Source organism: Sus scrofa, chromosome 15 (genome assembly GCF_000003025.6).
Source record: "Sus scrofa isolate TJ Tabasco breed Duroc chromosome 15, Sscrofa11.1, whole genome shotgun sequence".
Lineage (NCBI taxonomy): Eukaryota > Metazoa > Chordata > Mammalia > Artiodactyla > Suidae > Sus > Sus scrofa.
In genome coordinates, this window is record NC_010457.5 from 401,011 (window position 1) to 425,166 (window position 24,156).

General features: G+C 43.0%; 1 protein-coding gene across 1 annotated transcript in view; it reads left to right on the forward strand.

Annotated features, from left to right (window-relative positions):
• The window catches only part of CACNB4 (calcium voltage-gated channel auxiliary subunit beta 4), a gene marked incomplete at its 5' end in the record, with an annotated part of 52,891 nt that continues 30,525 nt past the window's right edge, over positions 1,791-24,156 (forward strand). The window contains 7 exon segments of the mRNA NM_213750.1: positions 1,791-1,913; positions 3,718-3,840; positions 11,958-12,088; positions 14,640-14,716; positions 16,462-16,481; positions 16,703-16,783; positions 18,117-18,175. Of these exon segments, the coding sequence (NP_998915.1) occupies positions 1,791-1,913; positions 3,718-3,840; positions 11,958-12,088; positions 14,640-14,716; positions 16,462-16,481; positions 16,703-16,783; positions 18,117-18,175 (614 nt within the window).

Here is a 24,156-nt window from a genome sequence, read left to right on the forward strand (position 1 = left end):
CTGGTGCGATAGCCAGGGCCCAATAATCAAGTGTTCGTCATGTCTTCTTCCATTTAATACTGCAAAGTAGGGAACATCCTCATTTTATACATGAGGAGACTGTCTTGGAGTGATCTAGTAACTTACATAAAATTTTCAAACAGAGTTAGAATTTAGAACCATGGTTCAAACTGGGCACTCTGATAAAACTCTAACCAGGAGTTATTTGTTCTAGGCTGCCAGGAAAGTCTGTACTGGAATTTTTTTTTTTTTTTTTTTTTTAATTTTTAGGGCCACACAGGCAGCATATGGAAATTCCCAGGCTAGGGGTCAAGTTGGAGCTTCAGCTACACCACAGCTCACGGCAATGCCAGATCCTTAACCCACTGAGTGAGGCCAGGGATCGAACCTGTATCCTCATGGATACTAGTCGGGTTCATTGCCACTGAGCCACAACAGGAACTCCTGTGCTGGAAATTTTTATGGTGAGAAAGACTGCCCCAGCTAATTCACAAATAATGTACACACAAATAGACCCTAACATTTTTAAGTTTAGAAAAAACTTTCAAAGGGCCTATTTCAGCAGTCAACCATTCTTAAAGAGTTCCTTTTTTTGCAGATAGGCATCTGCTTTTCAAAATCTGTGCCTGGCTCATGAACCATGCCAGATACACCAGTCCTATCAATACACCTGCTGTGTAAATGTCATCATCCAGGCGAATATTAACTTCTCATGCCAGCTTACGGAAATTGTGAGGATGGTGTTTTTTTAGCAACAGAAGGCAAATGCCTGAGGTGCTTTGTTTGCTTGTTTGTTTTTGTTTTTAATAGTTTAGCTGCGTGGTTTTCATCTTTTTTTTTTAACCAAATCTCCTCAATGATTTTAATAGATTTTTAGAAGATTTTTATTAAAGTGTAGTTGATTTATGTTCCTTTAATTTCTGCTATACAGCAAAATGACCCAGTCACACTTACACACACACACACACACACACACACACACACACACACACACGCATATATACACATTCTTTTTTTCATACCATCGTCCATCATGTTCTAACCCAGGAGATTGGATACAGTTCCCTGTGCTGTACAGTAGAACCTCATTGTTTATCCATTCTAAATGTAATAGTTGCATTTACTAACCCCAAACTCCCAGTCCATCCCACTCCCTCCCCCTCCCTCATCTTTTCTTATGGCATCAGCACCAAGTGATGTCGGAGCTCCTGGTTCCTTGGCCAGTTCAGTCAGGCTGTTCAAATAGCCTTTCCAGGCATGGGCTCCAGTTGAAGACATCTTTTCTCAGTAATCTTTACATTGGAACTGGAAAATCATTTTACTAATGTTGGTTTCTGCTTTGCTGTGTTGAAATCTTAGACAAATTGATCATCTGTAACCCAATAAATGGGCAGGATTTAGCTCCTGTAATAGGCTAAGTCTCTCTTTCCTGTAAATGTAGAATATAAAAGAGAGAATGGAGAGAAACTTCAGTTGCACAAGTCAATTTGGGCTTAATATAACGATAGCACAGAACAGGAAGAATTGGGGCTGAATATCACATAATTTTCATTGCAGTTTACTGTCTAGCACTTAGTCTAGTCAAAATATTTCCCTTCACAACATTGCTACCTTCCGAATTACTCAGATGCTTAACTATAGTCTGCCATCTAAATTTATGTCTGCAGTAAGGCACAGAGTGTATGCATCAGATTCTATGCAAATGAGAACTTACTCCAGGATTCTGTTATGGATGCGATGATTTAGGCAGCTCCACATCATCTCACTCAACTACTCTGGGTTTTCCTTCCCAGGGTTCAGCGGATTCCTACACGAGCAGGCCGTCTGACTCCGATGTCTCTTTGGAAGAGGATCGGGAAGCGATTCGGCAGGAGAGAGAGCAGCAGGCCGCCATCCAGCTTGAGAGAGCAAAGGTGACGTTCTTGCCCTTCTTGGGTCCCAAAGTGGCATGTTGCTCTGCAGGTACATTATTGAGGTTGTTTCCCACCTCAGATTTCTCTGGAATAATTATTTTATGATCATCCTGATAAGGCACCAGATTGCAGGGGTCTCTGATCTATTCACTCCTGATGCTCACATTCTTAGGGGGCTCTGTCCTGAGACACAGACCCTTTGAACTTCCTTCTGTGTTTGCTTTGCTGTTAAAAACTCTTGGTCTTCTTCTATCTTAGCAGTTGTGGTCAGTATCCAGCCTGCCACTCCCAGTGTTGGCAGAGAGCCTCCCAAGGGACCACCTAGCTCGTCCCATTCTCCACGACACCAGTCTTCATTAGAGACCACGTGTGCACAGCTGGTCTGTGGGTCTCCCAGTGGGTGTCTCTATTCTCCCCTCTTGGTCTCAGTCTCCCATCTCAAGTTCACGGTCAAGTTCAGAACTTGGCAATACTATTAGCATTTCAGCAAAGATGAGCAATGAAAGTCTTTGCCAAAAGAGACCTTCAGCTATTCCACAGGGAGGGGGCCCCCCCCTAAGAATTTCTGTCCCCATAGGAGGCAACAGAGAACAAGTTTTGCAGTTTGGAATGTTAGAACTGCAAGAGCCACTAGAGATCTATAGTCTTTCAGATTTTATTTTAAAAAGCACAGATTTGCTTCTGTCCAATGAAATTTTATGCACAGTAACAGATATGACAGGTTTGTGGTCAGCTTTTCCTCCTTGTCCTTCATGACAGACTCCTAAGCCATCTCGATCCAATTGTTCTAATTTTTACGAGGAAAAAAGGAGCTCAAATAAAATGAACTCCTTCCTTTTCAATTTTCAAAGCAAAATGTTTAAGACCGGAAAGTGGAGAATGCTGCAGGCTCTGAGGTGTCTTCCTTTGCTTTGACACCTGTGATGGCTGTGCTCTGATGGTGCAAAGGGGTGGGCACAGTGCCTAGGGGAGGGGCATGAGTGAGATCCTAACCTGGTACTGCCTCCGCTCTTGCTCCACCAGCAGGTTCCCAGCACCAATAAATGAGCCAACAACAGAGCATCCCAGGCTGCAGGAACCTTGTTTTCTCATCTGTGGCTAATTTTTGTTTTAGTTTTCTCTCAGAGTTTATTTTGTAGCTGTTGTGGTCACTCAAATGTGAGAGGCAGCACAGTTAGCTTAGGCGGGTGGTTTGCTTGGCCTCTGCCAAGCTGCACCAGCCCGAGAGCACGTTTGCTGTAAAAGAGTTCCGGCAGCTGTTCTTAGCTGGGAGAAGGTGTTGTGTGGGCTCCGCGCTCCTGATCTATCCGCACCCTCCCTCAATCGAGCTCCTCTTCCCCTTTGTTTTCCTCGGTGGGACAGACGACTGGGTTCCCGTGGGCTTTCAGATCTGAGACTATTTCAAAAATATTTATTTTACCTTTGAGTTTAAAACCCAGCATGCACTTCCTGTACCCCCAGGGTGGGGGTGTCTGTTACCATTTATAATGACAAACATAAGTTTTATGACTGGAGGACAGAGCAGGCCGTCCCATCCACCTTTCTTTTCCACCCTCCCTGAGACTTTAGGGCACGATTCTTTGGGAAGCTGGAAAGTATGACAGGAGGGGGAATGTGGCTGCTCAGATAGGACTGAATCCCTTTCAGAGTCCTTTCTGGGAATGTGAAACCCCCTTGAGATCCCTCCTTGGAAAGTGATTTCCCTTACTGCCTGGTGCTCTCCATTACCTGATGCTACATTTCAGTGTGAAAAACCCTCTGCTGTCTTCCTCCCTCCATCCTTATTCCATGGTTCTGTTCCCAGTCCAAACCCGTAGCATTTGCTGTGAAGACGAATGTGAGCTACTGTGGTGCCTTGGACGAGGATGTCCCTGTTCCAAGCACGGCCATCTCCTTCGACGCCAAGGACTTTCTCCACATTAAAGAGGTAAATGTAGGGCACTCTGCATCCCTTAACCTGCTGCAAGGCCGAGGCCAGGAATCTGCTCTGAGCCAAACTAAAGGGAGAGGAGCCCTGGGGAGCTGCCAGTGTGTTACCTCATTTAATTTGGCCTTCCAAATCCATTCCTTCTCACCGAGATTTAGAAACCTGAGATCATCGCTTACCATATTGCCATTTAAAACATTGAATCACGGTCACCGTAGGATGGATTTAGGACAGATTTAGGATTTCCTCCAGTCACCTTTTAATGACTTCCCATGACCATAGAGCATAGATCAACGGATCGAACTTAGGGAAACGTGAGTTTGGTGGCACGGAGCCTATCCGGGAGATTGCAGCTACCCAGGAGGGACCATTTACAAGGGATGTTGTAATGATAAACATCTGGATTATAGTCCTGTGGGCCTTGATCTTGGGTCCAACACTAGAGGGTGTAATAATTAAGTGTTAAAGCTAAGACAAGGGCAGAGGACTTTGAGGATTAAGGGCTTGAGGCCTCACTGGAGCAGTGACCTCAAAAACTTTCATCTCCTACGCCTGGCTATATTGAAATCTTCCTTCATGTCAGACGTAGTGCTGGGCATGCAGAGGTCAGAAATAAAGACCCACTGTCCCCACTGCCACAGAGCTCAAAGTCAAGTAGAAGAGACAGACACGTGCATAGCTTCAGCCCAGGGATGAGTTTTGTTACAGTAAAGTTGAATGTCTGTCGTCAAAGGCCAAAGGAAGAGCAGGAGGATCATCTGGCTGCGGGGGAGAAGGATCAGGAGGCTGGAAAGCTCTTTAGAAGTGGGGGAGCCTGAGTGAGTTCAGCCTAGGGTGAGGGGTGGTGGTGGCATCGGGTGGAAGGGACAGCCAGGAGCAATGAGCACAGCATGAGTGCAGCATGGCTGGAGGGCAGTGATATGAAGGTAGGCCATGTCAGAGAGGCAGGGGCCAGAGGAGAAAGGACTCTTAGGCCATGGCAAGGAGGCTGGACTTTTATCACCTGGCACTGTGCTGGAGAGGAATTTTAAAGTAAGGATGGATGTGACCAGCCCTGTATCTTAGCATGATCACTCTGACGGTCAAAGGATTATTGCAGAGGCTGGACAGTGGTTTTAGCAAGGGGAGAAAGAGGGTGCCACTTGGAGAGAGTGTCAAGAGGTACATGGGGTGGATTGGGAGACTCCACATGGGCAGGGCACAGTGGAGAAAGTGAAACGAAGGAGGAGTTCCCGTCGTGGCTCAGTGGTTAACGAATCTGACTAGGAACCATGAGGTTGCAGGTTCGATCCCTGGCCTTGCTCAGTGGGCTAAGGATCCGGCATTGCCGTGAGCTGTGGTGTAGGTCGCAGACATGGCTTGGATCCCACATTGCTGTGGCTCTGGTGTAGGCCGGTGGCTACAGCTCCGATTCAACCCCTAGCTTGGGAACCTCCATATGCTGCAGGAGAGGCCCAAGAAAATGGCAAAAAGACAAAAAAAAAAAAAAAAAAAAAAAGAGAGAGAGAGAGAGAGAGAAACGAAGGATAGAGGGCAGTTTTGTCATTTTGTTTTGTTGGGTTGTTTTTTTTGTTTGGTTTTTTGGGGTTTTTTTTTTTTTTTTTTTTTTTTTTTTTTTGGCTTTTTAGGACTGCACTGGCAGCATATGGAGGTTCCCAGCCTAGGGGTCCAATTGGAGCTACAGCCGCCGGCCTACGCCACAGCCACAGCCATCAGATCTGAGCTGTGTCTGCAACCTACACTACAGCTCGTGACAATACCAGATCCTCAACCCACTGAACAAGACCAGGGATCAAACCCACAACCTCATGGTTGCTAGTCAGATTCATTTCCGCTGTGCCAGGAGAAGGACTCTAATGGAGGGCAGTTTTTCTAGCTTACCTGAACAAGTAGAGGGAGGTGCCACTAGCAAAATAAGGAAGACAGAAAGGGCAGCAGATTTGCAGTGGAGGTGATGTGGTGATAAATTTTCTGTTAGGTGCACTGTGTCTGGGATGCTGGGACCCTCCCATGAATATACAAGCTAGGCTTTCTCCATGTAATCTGGAGGCTAGGGGAGAAGAACTGTAATTGCTCTTCCTAAATGTTTTCAGTTGAAAAGGAGAACAGGTTTTAGCTGGGAAAAGGTAGCATAGAGTTGAGGGAGTTTTTACAATTTTCTTTTCTTTTCTTTTTTTAGAATGAGAAAGATTTACATGTTTTCCATACTGGGATGTCAAACCCAGTAAAACGTGTTGAAAGGAAAACACCTAACGGATAGAGGGAGGGGCTGGAGTAGAGGGAGGAGATGGTGCCTCGGCCGAGTCAGGAGGAAGGTCTTGGCGTCCTTGTGCTTCCGAGTCCTGCCCAGGATTTTCCCATGGCATTGGAGGCATAGCCTGGAGACCGCTCCTACTTGAGAGTTTCTATTGGCCCTGCTGGGAAGGAGGTGTTAGAAATTGGATCCTAGAAAAAGGAGAGGAGGTCCCATTGTGGCTCAGCAGTAAGGAAACTGACTAACATCCATGAGGATTTGGGTGTAATCCCTGGCTTCAATGAGTTAAGGATCCAGCGTTGCCATGGGCTGTGGTATAGGTCACAGGTGCGGCTTGGATACCGTGTGGCTGTGGTGTAGGCCAGCAGCTGCAGCTCTCCTTTGACCCCTAGCCTGGGAACTTCAGTATGCCACAGGTGCAGCCCTAAAAAGCAAAAAAGAAAGAAAGGGAGGGGGAGGGAAGGGAAAGGAAGGGAGGAAGGAAGGAAGGAAGAAAATGGAGAATGTGAGGTTGGAACACTAAAGTGAAACCTGAGAATGGAGGAGCTTGAGGAATGTGATTGACATAAATGTTCACTTAATGTCACTGAGACACCTGCATTTACCCTCTGGTTCAAAATGAGGTGTGCACTATATAACAATGTGAAAAGTATTGTTGCTTAAACCTCCGCATTCTACAGTGACATTAGTGACACCAAGACATACACATTTATAATGTCTTTTTTTTTTTTTTTGGTCTTTTTAGGGCTGCACTCACAGCACATGGAGGCCCCCAGGCTGGGGGTCTAATCGGAGCTGTAGCTGCTGGCCTACACCACAGCCACAGCAATGCCAGATCCCTGACCCACTGAGTGAGGCCAGGGATTGAACCTGCATCCTCGTGGATGCTAGTCAGGTTCGTTAATCACTGAGCCATGATGAGAACTCTATGATGTCTATTTTTTGGTAGTGCCATCAGCATATGGAAGTTCCTGGGCTAGGGATTGAACCCACACCATAGTAGTGACCCAAGCCACTGCAGTGACAGCACCAGATCCTTAACCCACTGAGCCACCAGGAACTCCTATCATATTTTAACTATATGAGAGCAAATAGATCAAACATTGGGTGTCTTAGGATATCTCACTGTCTTTGCATTGTATCCATGTGACCTGGGTGAAGTCCTACATTTGTTCCTTTGTTTGGTCGCTCATTCAAAATATAGTTCTTGAGCATTTAGTGTGTGCAAGTGTTGGCAGATACTGTCCAACAGCTATAAACAAAGGAGAGTCCCTTCCCCCATGGACTTGAATTCTAGTGAGGAGACAGATAAATCATTTCGGATTGTGAAATACTTTGTGGAAAAAATGAACCAGATGCTGGAAATCTTAAAATATATGGATGTGGGGGTTATACACTTTTTTAAAAAAGTTTTATTAAAGTATAGTTAATTTACAAGGTTGTGATAATTTCTGCTGTACAACAAAGTGACCCAGTCACACATATATAATATCCATTCTCTCTCAGATTCTTTTCCCACATAGATTATCAGAATACTGGGTAGAGTTCTCCGTGCTATACAACAGGCCCACATTGGCCAATCATTCCATTTACCTCAGTGTTCATTTGCCAATCCCACCCCCCCCAGCCCATCCTTCCCACCTGTCCACTTTGGTAACCACTGGGTTTGCAAAAGCTGTGAATCTATTTCTGTTTTATACTTGTAAGTATAGGTATGATCAGAGAAAGCTTTTCTGAGACTGTGATCTTTAAGCAGAGGAGCCAGCCTTAAAAAGAGCAAGGAGAGAAGTCCCCTGGTGGTTCAGCAGGTTAAGGATCCAGTGTTTTCACTTTTGTGGCTATGGTACTACCATGGCACAGGTTTGATTCCTGACCCAGGAACTTCCACATGCCATGGATGGGGGTGGGGTGGGGTGGGGAAGAAAGGCTACTCTGATTGTTGCAGAGACAGTGGATTGTAGTGGGGTAAGTCTGGAAGCAGGGAGACATTAGGACCATTTTAGGTGAGAGACAATGGGATTGAGCTAGCCTGGTGTCAGTGAGATGGAGAAAAGTGGACTGATTTGAGATACATTGTGAAAATTCAATGGAAGGTGTTGGTGTTAGACCACATGTGGAAACTAAGATTGAGGGAGAAAGCAAAGATGATCTAGAAAATGAAGGTTTATGAACTGAGAAACTAGAATGGAGATGACTAAGGTAGAGCGAGGGCAGATGGGAGTGGTCATCTTGAAGGGAATGTGAAGTAGGAAGTTAGATGTAAGAATTTGTAGCTCAAAGGAAGTGGTTGGGCCAAAGAGAAACACCTTTGGTGTTCCAGGTGGTAATGGGTGATGTTCAGGTGGTAATGGGTAAAGTCACCTAAATGGAGTAGAGGGGAGAGAGATGGCAGCCCTGGATCAAACCCAAAAGTATTCCATCCTGCAGAAGTGGTGTGTGAAAAAACTGAACGTATAAGGAAAGGGAGAAGCTTGAGATATGGGAGGGAAGCTCGGACAGAGCAGCGCATGGACATCAAAAGAGAAGAGTGTGTTCAGAAGGAGGAAGCAGCCAGCTGTGGCTGATGTGACGTGTCACCTAAGACGAGGACTGAGGAATGGACGGCGGGTTGGTAACATGGTGGTCAGCAGCATGGAGCTCTTTGGAACCATTTTCTGAAACTGTAGAGACAAACGGGGTGTGGTGAGGAGAGGAGGGAATTAGGAAGTATATTTAGCAAGCACAGCCCATGCATTCAACGGAGTTGATGCTGACCAGGCAGTAGACTGAAAGAGGGTATGAAGTCAAAAGAGGTTTGCTTCCAAGATGGGAACCATCAGAGCACCTGTACATGTTGCTGTTGACCAACAGAGACGGAGAGAGAGACAGATGTGAAAGGAGAGATTGGCAAAGGAGTAAAATTTTTGATATGAAGCCGGGGATCCAGACCCCAAGTGGAGGGACAGACCTCTGATAGGAAGGGGAACACATTCATTGTAACATGCCGGAAAAAAGATGAGTGCAGGCACAGACAGCTCAGAGCCTTGGTTATGAGAAGCGGAAGATGCATCGAGTTGTTGGCTTCTGCTTGCTTGATCCTGTATGAGGTGGCGAGATCCATGTTTGCCTAGAAGACAAGGCCTCTCAAAACACGTGCCCTGGCATCTGAATGGTTAAGTTGACTTCGTCTCATCCTTCCCATCAGAAGAGACCAAACCATACTCATTAGTTGCTCATACCCATTTTTTTCCAAGGAGATGCAGCACTTTAAAAAGTAAGAGAAGTTCTCACGTATTCCATGCACTTTTCCCAGACCAACATCCTCACTTTGCTGTATTTTATTGCTTTCCTCCATTTCATCAATATTCTCCACTTGTCCTGTTGGTTGTTTTGTTTGTTTGTTTGTTTTGATCTATATGCTCCTTGATCAGTGACTTTCTCTTGTCTGGCAATTCGATGTATTGGTATTGACCTGGTAATCCTGCATAGGTTAGAGGCCACTTATTTTCAGATCTTGAAATATCAGATGAGGGAACATCTTAGAAAGAGAGAGGGCTAATCATTTTAGGGAAAGCAAAATGAGGAGTTCCCATCCTGGCGCAGTGGTTAATGAATCTGACTAGGAACCATGAGGTTGCGGGTTCGGTCCCTGCCCTTGCTCAGTGGGTTAACGATCCGGCGTTGCCGTGAGCTGTGGTGTAGGTTGCAGACGCGGCTCGGATCCCACGTTGCTGTGGCTCTGGAGTAGGCCGGTGGCTACGGCTCCGATTTGACCCCTAGCCTGGGAACCTCCATATGCCATGGGAGCGGCCCAAAGAAATAGCAAAAAGACAAAAAAAAAAAAAAAGAAAAAGAAAGAAAGAAACAAAGCAAATGAGGATTGGAACAGCACTAAGGGGACCTAGCCCAAAAGCTGGCATGTGTTCCTGGAACATCAACACAAGAAAACGTATTTCTCTAATCAAGTTGTAGCCTTTCCTCTCCTCCATCACCTGAAAGACCATCTAGTATGCTCTGTTGTAAGTCCTTTCTCAGTAATGAAAAGCTTAAATGCAAAGAAAAGCTACTGCTCTCCTTATCACATACACCAAATGATGAGCGATTTAAGCCCTTGAAAGTACACTGCAGCCTTCCCCCAAGTGGCTCAAAGAACTTTCATTAACATGCTTTAACTATTTCCTAGAACTAAGGTAAAACATCTCGGGAAGCTGCATTAACTATTTCAGGAACCCCTTTTAAGGTCATTTGGGTACTGCTTAATAAGTGAGCGTTTCGGTAGACTAACTTGATTTCAGGAAGTAACTTAAGCTGCAGGAAACTATGATTCATTGTCTGTTTTGTCCCCACCACCATAAAGTTTAAATTCTAGGTCTATGCACCCAAGATTCTAAAAGGGTCCCATTGCCTTTTGTTAACTCCAAAATAAACAGGCCACTTCTTTCAGGCCTGTTAATCCTGAAATAAAAGATGGAGAGACGAGAAAAATTGAGACCTAGATTGTTCAAGATTTTGTATTAGGTCCCATTACTCCTGTGCAGTCTGAGACTGCATGCCTTGTTCAGGAGCTGCATGCGTAATAGAAAGGCCAAATCCCTAAATCATATCTTTTTGCTTTGGTGTGTGAAGCTGTTGCTTAGAATTACTCGGAGTTACACGGAATCTCATGCAGTGATGATTTAATGAAACCATTCCTCCTTTGCAGCGTGTCAATGTCATAAACATATAAACTCTACTGTTTTCTGGAGCTAACAAAATATACCATATGTGGTTATATTTGGGGGAAAAAATGGATACTTTCTGTATCAAAGAGAGAGAATTACCTTGCCCAATACTGATAAAGACAGTAGAGGAATTTTTTGGAATTATCTCTGGAGGATGTAAACAATAGGACTCGTATCTGCTTTCTAGAAATCACCTAGCTGAAACCCTCCCATGAGGCAGGTGGCTTGGATTAAATATGCCCCAGCACTAGGATTCAGCAGATCTATAATTACAGATTGCTGATACATCAAGTAGGACTATGTTCACCTCATTTTGGCTGAAGCCTTGAGTGGGTTTGTTTCCCAAGGTTACGTGTCATGAAACATTAAGTGGAAATTCCCACATTCCTCTTGGGCTTCAGGCCATTTGGAGATTATTTCAAAAATTCCATTTATGTAAAAACAATGCTTAGCCTTTGTAAGCCTAAGCTTCTTTTTCTTCAGGTAGTAAGATGGACCTTGATTTGCAAACCTGTATTTGGAAAATTACAGTTCTCCCCCAGAGAGAGTAGAACACAGATAATATGATGGAACTTTTACCTCAAAGATTTTGACAAATAGCAGACTATTCAGTGTATTTCATCTCAGACTTGTCTGTGTTGTCTTCCAGAGTTCTAATTACGTTGATGCATATTTATCCTTATAAAATCTATTAATTATGAATTGGCTAGGGCTTCTTGACAAAGACCAAAGAAAATCCAAAGGTTAGGACTTTCTTGACTTTAGCCCAGGAACTGGCAAACTGTGGCCCACAGGCTGAATCTGTCCTGCTGCCTTTTTTTAGAAAGAAAAGTTTTATTGAAGCGCAGCCACTTACTTGTTTGCTTATTGTCTGTGGCTGCTTTTCTGCAATAGCACATCACAGGAGTTGCCACAGAAACCATATGGCCCTGAAATATTTACCCTCTGGGATTTTAGATGAAAAGTTTGCTTTACTCTATGGACCCCCCTATACTATACTAATATAGTATAATAGACCATAAGTAGTGTTTTATATAAAATATAGTATAGGATAGGATTATGCAGTATAAATAGTATTTCATTCTTCAGATGCCCTAAAATTAATTACTGAATGTGAAGATAAATGAATTACTATTGATAGCAGTTTTATTTCTGCATTCCAGAAATATAACAATGATTGGTGGATAGGAAGGCTGGTAAAAGAAGGCTGCGAGATTGGCTTCATCCCAAGTCCACTTAGGTTGGAGAACATACGGATTCAGCAAGAACAAAAGAGAGGACGTTTTCACGGAGGGTAAGAGTCCTTCCTTTCTCTAGATTTTTTTTGGGGGGAGGGGGGGATAGGGAAATTAGGTAATAGTTTCAAGTTTGTTTCTTAGGTTAAAAATGTATGCTTTCAAAATAAAAGATGCTTTTTCTGTGTGCAAGGTGTTTCTGAAACTGACACAAAGGGGTTTCAGATGGTTCACTCTCCCTGTTGCATGTGGAAGCCTGACACCCTGGACTCAGCGTGAATTCCTCAGTGAAGACTGTTTTCTGTGGCCTCCGCAAACCCTCCTGGGAACCCGGGCTTTCCTCTGTGACAGTCACATAGGGCATCCTTTCTCTACAGTGAGTGGGGGCCCAGCCTGACTTGACCTGGCATCACGGCTCTTCTTGGTTAATTTTCAGAGACTCTCTTTCAAGTGGGCATGGAATGCCATGGCACATGCAATACCATCCTAGTTCTAGTTGCCGCTTCCCCACCCAGGATCTTCTGTGGCCTCTGCCATCACTTGGTAATGGGGAGAAGACTATCTATCTTCGGATAAATTAACCTCTTGGGAATTAATGAAGTAGCCACAGAGATCTAAAAGTGAAGGTGTTTAAAGGTCCCAGGGATAGAAGCAAAGCCTGAGAGAGGAGAAATCAGAATTGTACTGAGCCTGCATAGATTGTGAGCCTACACTGAAGCACTAATTTGATCCATGTTACCGTTTTTTTTGTGTTTTTTTTTTTTTTTTTTTTTGAAGGGCCTAAAATAGAATCAGTTCTTTCTCTTAACTCTCAACCTTCTTTTTCTATTAGATCCTTTTCTGTTTCAAAACATCCTCTGTTCTTCAGGGGCCCTTTTGCCTTTGCATAAGGAGAACCTCTCAAATAGTGATAGGAGATCACAAAAGTACAGTGTGAGCCCCACAGGCTTTCCCCCCCACCCACCCACCCCCCGACCATGGCGTGCAGCAGTTTGATGTGGGATCTCAGTTCCAGACCAGGAATTGAACCCAGGCCACAGCACTGAAAGCATCAATTCATAACCACTAAACCACCAGAGAACTCCCAGCCCCACTTTTAATTATCAATCCTTTTTAGTATATAACAGGCCTCTAATGTTATTAACTATTAATCCCTCTTATTCCCTCTTCTCTAGAGTTTTGTCTCTTGCTGCTCCTTACATATATTGGGAACTTTGCAACCCTTTCCTTAATTTTTGCATCAGATCATTGCTTCATCTGCTTCAGATCTTTGTTAAATATCATCTTTTCAATAACCCCTTTCTGCTACCATATTTAAAATTGTATCCACTTCTCATCTCCTGTTTCCTCTCTCCCAACTCAGTTTTCTTTGTTGCACTTATTATTATCAGAAATACTATGTATTTACCTATTCATCTGTTTGATACTGATATTTCCCACTAGAATTTGTCTGTATAAGGGAAGGAATTTTCCTCCCCCACTGTTGTATTCTTTGTATTCCTAGTTTCTAGAACAGTAAATATGCGATAAATATTTGAATGAAATAATAAATGAATTATCACCATTTCCAAAGTAATTTTATTGCTATAATAATTATTCCATAATATTATTATATTTTTTAACTAAAAGCTTAAATTGCTGCAGGCACAAGAAGCTCAAAGACATGATTTGATTTTATCTTTGTACCAATGCTGTGCTATGCAGTTTCTCCTTCTAGAGATGGGGAAACTTGGGCACAAAGATGTGACATGATGTGTCAAGCTCCCACTACTAGTGATGGGCAAAGCCAGGATGAAGAGTCAGATTGCTGTGACTCTAGAGGTCCTGGAGGAGTATGAAGGTGGCCTCAGGGAAGCTTCCAAAGCCACATGCAGGAACCAAGGCCCGTGAGCTTCCATTTCATCCTGTGACCAAATCCGTACTACCAGCTCATAATGTTGATCCCCACATAATTGCTTTTAAGAAGTGCTTCTTCCTTGAGTTATCTTCGTGGCTCAGTGGTTAACTAACCCGACTAGGATTCATGAGAATGTGGATTCAATCCCTGGCCTCACTCAGTGGGTTAAGGATCCAGCGTTGCCGTGAGCTATGGTGTAGGTCACAGACGCAGTTCAGATCCCGCACTGCTATGGCTGTGGGATAGGCCAGCAGCTGTAGATCTGATTCGACCCCTAGCCTGGGAATCTCCATATTCCCAGGGTGTGGCCCTAAAATAGAAAAGAAAAAAGAAGAGGAAGAAGTGCTTCTTCCGGGTCTCACTGCTCATTTTGAACTGTGTTTGACATCCCGCTAGTGCACTGGTGACCGGTGTTGGCTAAGCAGGCAGTTCACAAGAACATGCCTGTTAGTGATTCTTTCGCCTCATTTCTGCATTGACTCATTAGGAGAGAGATTTTTGCCAAGTCTTTCCAGTTCTTAGTTAATTTCCCACTTTCTCTGAGAAATGAGGTCAAGGAAAACATTTGGACAGATCCTTGACATTCTCTATAGCAGAACTTGGTGTGTTTTGAATTATTTAGTAGGATTAAGGCCAAAGAAAGCTTTGTACTCTCAAGTTCTAGTTGTAAGGAATCTAGGGAATGAGTCTCAAGTTCCTTTTCTCTACCTCAGGAAATCCAGTGGAAATTCTTCTTCAAGCCTTGGAGAAATGGTATCAGGAACATTTCGAGCAACTCCCACATCGACAGGTGAGGGTTTTAGTTGGATTTTTTTTTTAATGGAGTGTATTCCTTCCTTAATATTTGAACATACAGGCAAATATTTTTACTAATTTGGAAACAATTTAAAGGCTTGGGTTAAAGATGCTTCTACTTACTATTGCATTGCTCATTTGCTTTCTGTAGTAATTTGATTTGATTTAAAGGGTCCTTGTGGTACTAAAACGTCAGATCACTGTAATATAATTTTTTGTGTAGTTTTATTTGCCCTCTATTGCATAAATCATTCTGAGGCAAGTTCATTATTCCACCCAAGGCCCCAGCAGACTTTAAGATGATGAGGGTCAATTAAAAAGTTTGTTTTTTTTTCTTTAAGTAGTAAACTCTCAAGAGAATGCTCTGTTCCAGTCTCCATGTGAAACTTTAGGATGTGTTGGTCCAGCCTGGACTGTAGAGATGGAGTGGGTTGAAGCAGAGAATGAGGTTAGGCCAGATGACCTCATTTCTGTTTGGACAGCAGACAGCTAAGCCCTGGAATTAATGGTAATGAAGGGACAGTGGTGGCCCAGTTGAGGGCTGATGTGCATTTAAAACTTGTGGAGGGATTCAAGCAGGAATTTTCTTCTACCACCTTCCCTGACTCCTATAAGGCTAATTTTATTCGGCCCCAGAACTGATGCTGCATTAGGACATCTAGGATTACCAATTCAGAATGACAAAATCTGAGGTCTATCTTGGCCTACCCAAACTTCAGGAAACTGGATTGGTTTTGGAACAGATCTGAATATCTGGGTCCCTGTTCATGTGAACTGAATCCTGGTGTCCAGGGCTCTGAAGCAAATTCTGGATCTCTGGGTTGTCCCCAACTGGAAAGGACCTGCCTGGATGGCCACAGAACCTCTGTAATAAGACACTGAGTATATTTTCCCTCATTTGTTGGACACGTAGGTCATTTCAGCTTTTCACTGTTAGAAAAAGAAAGAACAGGAATAACTGCTTATAAACTCACTTGAAATCAAGAGCCAACTAATAGGAAAATTGTGTCAATATTCTGGAAATTGGGCAGAGAGACTTAAGAACACCGAAAGAACTGCAAAAGTTTCTAATAATTCACCAAAATTACAAATCCAGAAATAACTACTGAGTGAGGTGATGATTATTATTACCCAAATTGTTATTTTAAGTTTATTTTTATCAAATTTGATTTGTCCAAGTTTCTCTCAACCTCACTGCATGCTGTGTCCAGCAGGAGAACAACTCATGGCCTGTAGCTGGCCCAGCCAATCAATGTTGTTATGAAATCCAGTCTCACCACCCAGCATGGAATCAGAATATAATGTCATTCGCATAGGGAGGAAGTTACGTGTTTTTATATTTGTCTTCAAAATTGGTGCATCCAGAATGAAATCAGAGAGTAGTGCCCTGCAGAGTGGGTGATGGTAAAAGGACAAGAATGACAGGAACACATTGGTACATTCTTCCATCTTTTAAAATGGTGTGCTCTCAGAGTTCCTGCTGTGGCACAGTGGGTTAAGAAGCTGACTGCAGTGGCTTAGGTCACCGCAGAGGCACGGGTTCCATCCCCAGCCCAGCACAGTGGGTTAAAGCATCTGGCATTGCCACAGCTGCAGCTTAGGCTCAGATTCAATCCCTGGCCTTGTATGTGCCAGGGAACTTGTATATGCCACAGGTACAGCCATTAAAATTAATTAATTGGTATGCTATCAGTTACAGAGATTGCACATTTTGATATGGCTCTCGTTGTTGTCTTTTAGCAAAACAGAAGCAAAAAGTGGTAAGTTGTATTTCCTTTTTAAATCTACCATGAAGGTTTCTATCCATACATGCGTGCAATGCTCCATTTCAGTGACCCAAATGGCTATAAATGAGGGCGGAGTCTCCTTGGTGGGACCTGTGGTCATCCTTTCTCATTTGACCTGAGGAGTGTGAATGTTGTGGCTGTGGAGGAGGTGTGCTGACCCCACCTGGTCACACGTGTCCAATCATCTTTTTCAGACGGAGCACATCCCCCCTTACGATGTTGTGCCATCGATGCGTCCAGTGGTGTTAGTGGGGCCGTCACTGAAGGGTTATGAGGTACCAGCACCAGTCTGTTATGCTTCAGCTCTTGATCAAGAACCTAGGAGACAGTCATTTGCAGCTTACTCCCTGGAGTCTGCTCACAATTGGGTCCTGACGGAAGCCAGCCCTCAACACATGGAGGCTGGTGGTGCAGCAAGGGGCTTGTGTGGCCTTTCATTCTTGCTTCCCTCTCTGGCCCACTTCTGGTCTTTCATGTATCATGGTGTTTAGAAATAGCTCCCCCGAAATATTTATAAAGGGACATTCTGGTCAAAGTTTGCTCTGCATTCAATTCAAAGAAAAGTTTTTTATCTGTCCCAGCTGTTCCCGTAGCTATTAGGAATAATAGAGTAGGAACAGCCCAAGGGAATGAACGTAGAGCCAGTGTGCCAGCAAACCTCCACTCAGAGCACCAACAAATCTCACCTTGCTGGGTGCTCAAGACAATGGCGTATTCCACCAAATATTTCTCTTCTTCTTTATTTTAAAGGCCATATAAAAGTGAGGGGGGAACCCCACTAGAAATATTAATGAGCTCCTTTAGAGATTAATCAATGCCATAGAAGAAGAAAAAGAGTAAAGACTTAGCTGTACTGCATTTCAGATGTTTCCATTTTGACTTTATACCAGTTATAAAATTCTGGAGGACATTAAAGTCTGAAGGTGGGCAACCTCCAGGGCACCATGCCCACTGGGTTAGCACAATGCCTGGCACATGGGAGGCATTCGGTACACATTTGTTGAGTGAATTAACGAATCTCTTTGAGGCCCATTTAAGAATCCCATCTCCTTAGCCCCTCCCTTCCTTCCCTGGCTCTCCTCCCCTCTTCCCTTAGTGGGGAATGTCAGAGGAAGAGCAAGAGAGTGATCTACAGAAATCCAGCCCTGGGCGTGGAGAATTTCCACCAACTTGCACAGATGAGCAAGAAGCAGAGCCCAGGGCTGGCCTGAGGAGCCCTGGCCACTCCTCCCTGCACGTGTGGACCACTCAGGCCAGCTCTGGCCTGTGCCCAGAGCCAGCCCCCCACCCCACCCCCGTGCTCTCTTGGCCTTAGTGTTATGCCCTCAAAAGAGATGAGGGTTTGCCTTGGATCTCGTGAATACTACTGGTTCATCCCTTAACACACTGGAAGAAAACCAAGGGGGCGGAATTTAGTTAGGTGCAAGTGGTTAAGTATGAAAACCCCTTCTGGGTCACCCGCCCTGTCCCGCCCTGTTCCCACCCCCACCAGACCACTGGCTGTGATAAGGTCTTTTCTCTGTGCCCCTTCCCTTCCAGCTCTTTCACTTTTGCCTTCTCTCTTTTTGCGTGTGTTTGCCTTATTCTTTTTTTCTCACCTCTGCAAAGGTCACAGACATGATGCAGAAAGCCCTCTTTGATTTCCTGAAGCACAGGTTTGATGGGAGGTGAGACATGCAGATGTTTTGTGTTTTTATTTTCCTTTAGCCAAGCATGTGTGGTAAATTGATTTGGATCTACGTTTCCGGCGATCGCAGATGTTCTCTGATGAAAAGTTAATTCTGTATTCAGGGGAGAATACAATGAAATTGCTCTGAAAAGAGGAAGTTATGATGTATAACATTAAATCCCTTAAAGAAAAAGGACCTTGAGAAGGAAAACAATCCTTTTGTTTTATTTCAATATACATGTTAATCTTCATTTTCTCACTTGTTAATGAATTCATGCCAAACTTATTTTTATGAAAAGAAAATAATGTAAACATAGAATATTTCTGACAAGTATAGTGGCTGACTGGTCAAGTTGGGTAGTGTCATTTGGGGGAATTGGCTGTGTGCTTACATGTATGTGTGTGTGTATCGTATGAAAGTATCGAGAGTGCAGTAAATGATGTCATCATGAGCCTCCCAAAGTGACTGTTTTGTAGGGAATAGTACTTCTTTGGATGTTTAGTTCTGAGTTTGTTTTACTAGAAATTACCTTGCTATCTTATTGACTGATTTTGTGTATTTCCTACTATGACTCATTATCGACATGGCTCAGCCTTTAACCATCAGACAATTTTATCATTTAAGTTTTGTGAAAAATATCTGGAAAGAGTTTCTGTATTTTGCAGAGAAATGGTTAAAAAAAAAAATCCATATTGACTCAGTACTAAGTGCTAAGCTCTTTCACAGTGCAAAATGCAATATGTAAAAATAACCACATGCAAATACCTGAAGGTATATTAGAAATGAGGAAAAGTCAAATAGTGTGTGATGAGACATATGGATAAGTGCATCCTGTTTACCCAGTAGCAAGTATTTGAAGACAGTTTTTAAATATCCACAAATGGATTTTTTTTAATATGATATTTTAAGAAAAAAGCAAACATAATAATGCTTTAAGTGCAAAGGTATATATTGGTCAAAAAAAAGCCTTCTGGATAATTGTGTTTAAAATATGTTAGTTTCTGGGACTATATACAAAGAAAATAAATTAGGGCTTTAGTCCCAGTCATTGAGATTTTAGTTCAAGAAATCCAGATGCTTCAGTGCCATTATGTGAATTGCTGAGTAGCTTAGTACAGGCCAGTCTGCCTTAATAAATGGAGCCCAAAATGCGTAATGAATCAAACGCAGTGGAAGCTTATTGTTGCTCATTTAACAGTCTGAGGCAGGTGGGTGTTCCTCTTTGGGGAAGGTGGGTAGAGTGGAGGAGGGAAGGACTGGGCAGAAGGCTTGTTCTGCCCATAAGGGGACCCTTGGCCTGGGGTTGGTCTCTCCAGTCAGCTGTAGGGAGAGGGGTGAGCCCACCCGGAAGTGATCCCAATCATCCTCAAATTTCATTGGTTAGAACTTGGTCACATGGCCACAGCTAATTGCGAAGGAGATGGGGAGTTACAATCTAGCTGTGTGCCTAGGAGAAGGAAGAAATCGATTTTGTTGAACAAACAAGAGTCTACCACATTTATCTAGTGGACACAAGGGGCTTAGTAAGAAAGCCACAGGTGGAGTTCCCAGTGTGGTGCAGCAGAAACAAATCCAACTAGGAAACATGAGGTTGTGGGTTGGATCCGTGGCCTCATTCAGCGGGTTAAGGATCCAGCATTGCCATGAGCTGCAGTGTAGGTCGCAGACGTGGCTCAGATCTGGAGTCGCTGTGGCCCTGGCATAGGCTGACAGTTATAGCTCCAATTAGACCCCTAGCCTGGGAACCTCCATATGCCGAAGGTGTGGCCCCAAAAAGACAAAAGAAAAAAAAAAAAAAAAAACCCAGGGATGTATCCTAGTTTTCTTTTTTAAAAAAAGCAAGATAGGCAGAGAATGAAGCAATTTCAAAGAAAACAAGAGAAAAGCACTGATTCCTACTATTGGAGTTAGAAGACAACATAAAAGTCTTTTTATTCTAGTCTCTTATTCCCAACAACCACAGAGAGATGGATAACGTGCTTCTGTTTAAAAACTTTTGGCTACTGGCAATTCATTTCTTAAAAAAAAGCATTACAAGGAAATAGCTGAACTCTGATTCCTTAACTTAACACTACTGGCCTTGGTCCTTCCCTCGGATGACACGCGCATAGCCCTCACCCTCAGGCAGCTCTCCCTGGCTTGGCGGCAACCTACCTGCCTGGCTCAGTCATGCACACTTCCTTCAGCTGCCCTTGGAGTCATGTGGTCTTAACGGGGGGGGGGGGGGGGGGGGATGGTGGGGGACTTTATTTAAGGAAGTTCTCAGTAGTGCCTCATCCTGTGGCCCCATAACGGCCCTTGAGCTGAACAAATGCCATCCAAACACAGTCTAAGTTTGTGCTGGATTGTTTTGGTCCCTACATAATGTCCTTATAAACGACAATATTATTAAAGGTTTGAAAGGTAGGACCTACAGAAAAGAAAGGAACTATTATAATTTAGCAAAGAGAAAGTGAGTGACTTAATTACTACTTTCAAGAATGAGGACTCTGGAGTTCCCCTTGTGGCTCAACAGGTTAAGAACCCAACATAGTCTCCATAAGGATGTGGGTTCAATCCATGGCCTCTCTCAGTGGGTTAAGGATCTAGCATTGCCACAAGCTGCAAAGTAGGTACCAGATGCAGTTCAGATCTGGTGTTGCTGTTTTGCTGTGGTTGAGTCATAGGCCCACAGCTAAAGCTCTGATTGGAGCCCTAGCCTGGGAATTTCCATGTGCTGCAGGTGTGGCCATAAAAAGAAAAAAAGAAAAAAGAATGAGGAATCAGAGGTTCTTCCTCAGTCTTCGGACCCAGAAAGAGGAAATGCATTTCTTATAACAGTACAGATTTTCTTGAATCAGGTAGATTTACCTGATGCACAAAGCACTATATGCACTATGGAAGATGGTTTTACTAGAAATAGAATTAAAGTTTCAATGCCAAGTGTTCCATGAGGTCTGATGGGACAGCAGAGGGTTTGGTGATGTGAAGAATACAGCAGCAACAAAAGAAATAGCCAGAGAAAAAGACTCAGCCCTAGAGAGATCTGCTGTGTGGCCGAGTTGGAGAAGGCTAGATATTAAAGGTGGAAGTAAGAGAGTGGACTTGCTTTTAAATTATGAGGCTGATGCAGTAGAAAAAGAATAATAAATGCACTGGTTCAGTGCATACGGTGATTTTGATAAGGAAGAAGAAATTTGCTTGTAGCTTCACAGTGACTCAGACATGTCTGCTTTGGTGGGGGGTGGGATAGGATAGCCTTATATTTTGAGCCAGGATAATCTGCTGTTATGTTTTACCAATTAATAAAAGGAGAGAAAACAACAAATAGTCTTTAATCGAAACTATCCAAGAGAACAATTCCACAGCAGACTCTTGCACAGCGATACAGCATAAACAATATGTTCTAATGGAAACCTACTCTGTGTCTCATTGTCTATGCAGGCAGTAAGTTAGACAAAATAGGATAAAATCTTTTCTTTTTCAGGAAGAGCAAAAAAAGAAAAAAAAAACTTGGCTTTCTTTTTCAATACTGCTTTTGCGATCTTGATTTAAAAAGTAATTCATCAAATTGGATTAAAATCCAAGATTAACTATTACAGAATCATATACTTTATATTTTTATCCTATCTTAGAATTGATTTGAGGAGTTCCTGTCGTGGCTCAGTAGAACGAATCCGACTAGGAACCATGAGGTTGAGGGTTTGATCCCTGGCCTTGCTCAGTGGGTTAAGGATCCAGTGTTGCAGTGTTGCAGGTTGCAGTGTAGGTCGCAGACGTGGCTCGGATCCCGTGTTGCTGTGGCTCTGGTGAAGGCCGGTGGCTACAGCTCTGATTAGACCCCTAGCCTGGGAACCTCCATATGTCTCGGGTGTGGCCCTAGGGGGAAAAAAAAGGCCAAAAAAACCAACACAAAAAGAGAAAAATGGAAAGCCAAGTACTAAATACTTTCTGAGGGGACTCCTGTACCTGTGGATATCCACACATAGTGGCTTTTCTGGGCACAGATCATAAGTTAAGCGAGCCTAACAAACTGCTAGAATGACACCCGCCTGACAGGGACACAGTGGACGGACAATGGTGTGGAGCTTTTCTCTCTTCATTTCCCACCACAAACATTCATCAGGGATCATCCTTTCAGATGAGGTTTGTTCAGCTGGTTGAATCTACCATTCATAGGCTGAACGGCAAGCAGTCAAACCAATTGCAATGTGTTGACCTATGCTAATTATTTCAAATCGCAACAAAGTTGTAACTTTAGGCTTTGGGACAACTGGATCAGATCAGCTCTATGGCAGTTCTAGGACACTTTGTAACTGACATGATTATGGCTTCAAATCCTAAATGAACATTTGGATCTGAAGCTATTAGCCAAGGAATCCTTGAGGGGGGGGGGAAAAGGTCTGAGAAAGAATTTGAAGAAAGGAGGCCAAGAATACAATTTTGGGAAACTGAAGTAGTATTTATTTATAAAAGGAGACAGCAGCAGTTGATGCTCTCACAAAGCAGCCAAGACATGGAAGAATGAAAACAACTTGTAACTGAGGTCAACAAATGGAAGAGAATACAATGCCTTCTGTTTCATCACCAGTATCATCCTCTTATCATCTCCTCCTCCTACTCTCTTTTCAACTGAAGACTCTTCAGTGGACGCTCAAGCACTAGAGATATTTAATCGAATGCTTTAGTGCCAAACACGAATACTTAAACTAGCAGGTTTCAATTGCAACATGTCTGACCTTATTCTCCCACCCTCCAAGTAGATATAAATTTCATGGACTCTGAGAATAGGCAAGTTCATGGTAGGTTGCCAACTTTTGAGGATGCAATATAAAGAAACTGTCTCCTTCAAGTCTCAAATCTCCAGTAACTGTCTTGTATACATTGTACATGTACCTATGAATAATTATTTAAGGATACACTTCTATATATTACATGGTTTACCCCTGATGACGATGCTGTGAGAGAGTTTGACAGAGCTCCTACCACCGCTTTATTGACTATGCTGCTGATGCTCCAAAGGTGGCATGACCTGTCCATGGTCACACCACCAGTAAGAGGAAGACCCAGGAAGAGTATCCAGGTCTACATACCCCTTCCATTCCTGTTCTCCTGCCAGTGCACTGTTCTGCTCTTTGGAATGTTTTTTTCTTTGTGAAGATGGGTTTTGGTTGTTGTTTTTTAAAACTAATATACTAACATGATAGCATATTAGATATGGCAAGGATGGAGTATAGAAGGATCTTTAGCTGTTCTGTTACCAACATGGAAATGCCAATTTTTTTTCCTAAAAATGTTTAATGAATAGTAAACTAAAATCAGATTTAGAGAAAACATTTAGATATTCATAGAATTTAAGGTTACATTTAAGTCACCGTTTATAATTGTTGGGTCTACTGGATTTAAATGCCGTATGTTAATATCTGCATGGATGTTTAAACTACATATAGTTTTAAAATAACATAATTGTTTAGAAAAACATGGTTTAGGAGTTCCCGTCGTGGCACAGTGGTTAATGAATCTGACTAGGAACCATAAGGTTGCAGGTTCGAACCCTGGCCTTGCTCAGTGGGTTAAGGATCTGATTAGACCCCTAGCCTGGGAGCCTCCATATGTCGCGGGATCAGCCCTAGAAAAGGCAAAAAACAAAAAACAAACAAAAAAAGAAAAACATGGTTTAGAGAAAAGAATTAATGATATATACTTTTTTACATAATAATTATGCTATTTAATATATAATATTTCTTATTAGGGTATATTATTAAAATGAGTTCAGAGAGTATGCATATATACCTATTATATCCTTATTATGACCACTATCAATATTTAATTAGAAGATTATTTAAATTCTTAATTGGAAGTCATCAGAAAAATGATTCAGGTTTACTTTTTCTTTCCTTAACAATGCTGGTCTTTCTATTTTCTTTTTTTTTAACTCAATGGATTTTATTACATTTATAGTTGTACAGCAATCATCACAACCCAATTTTATAGCAAGA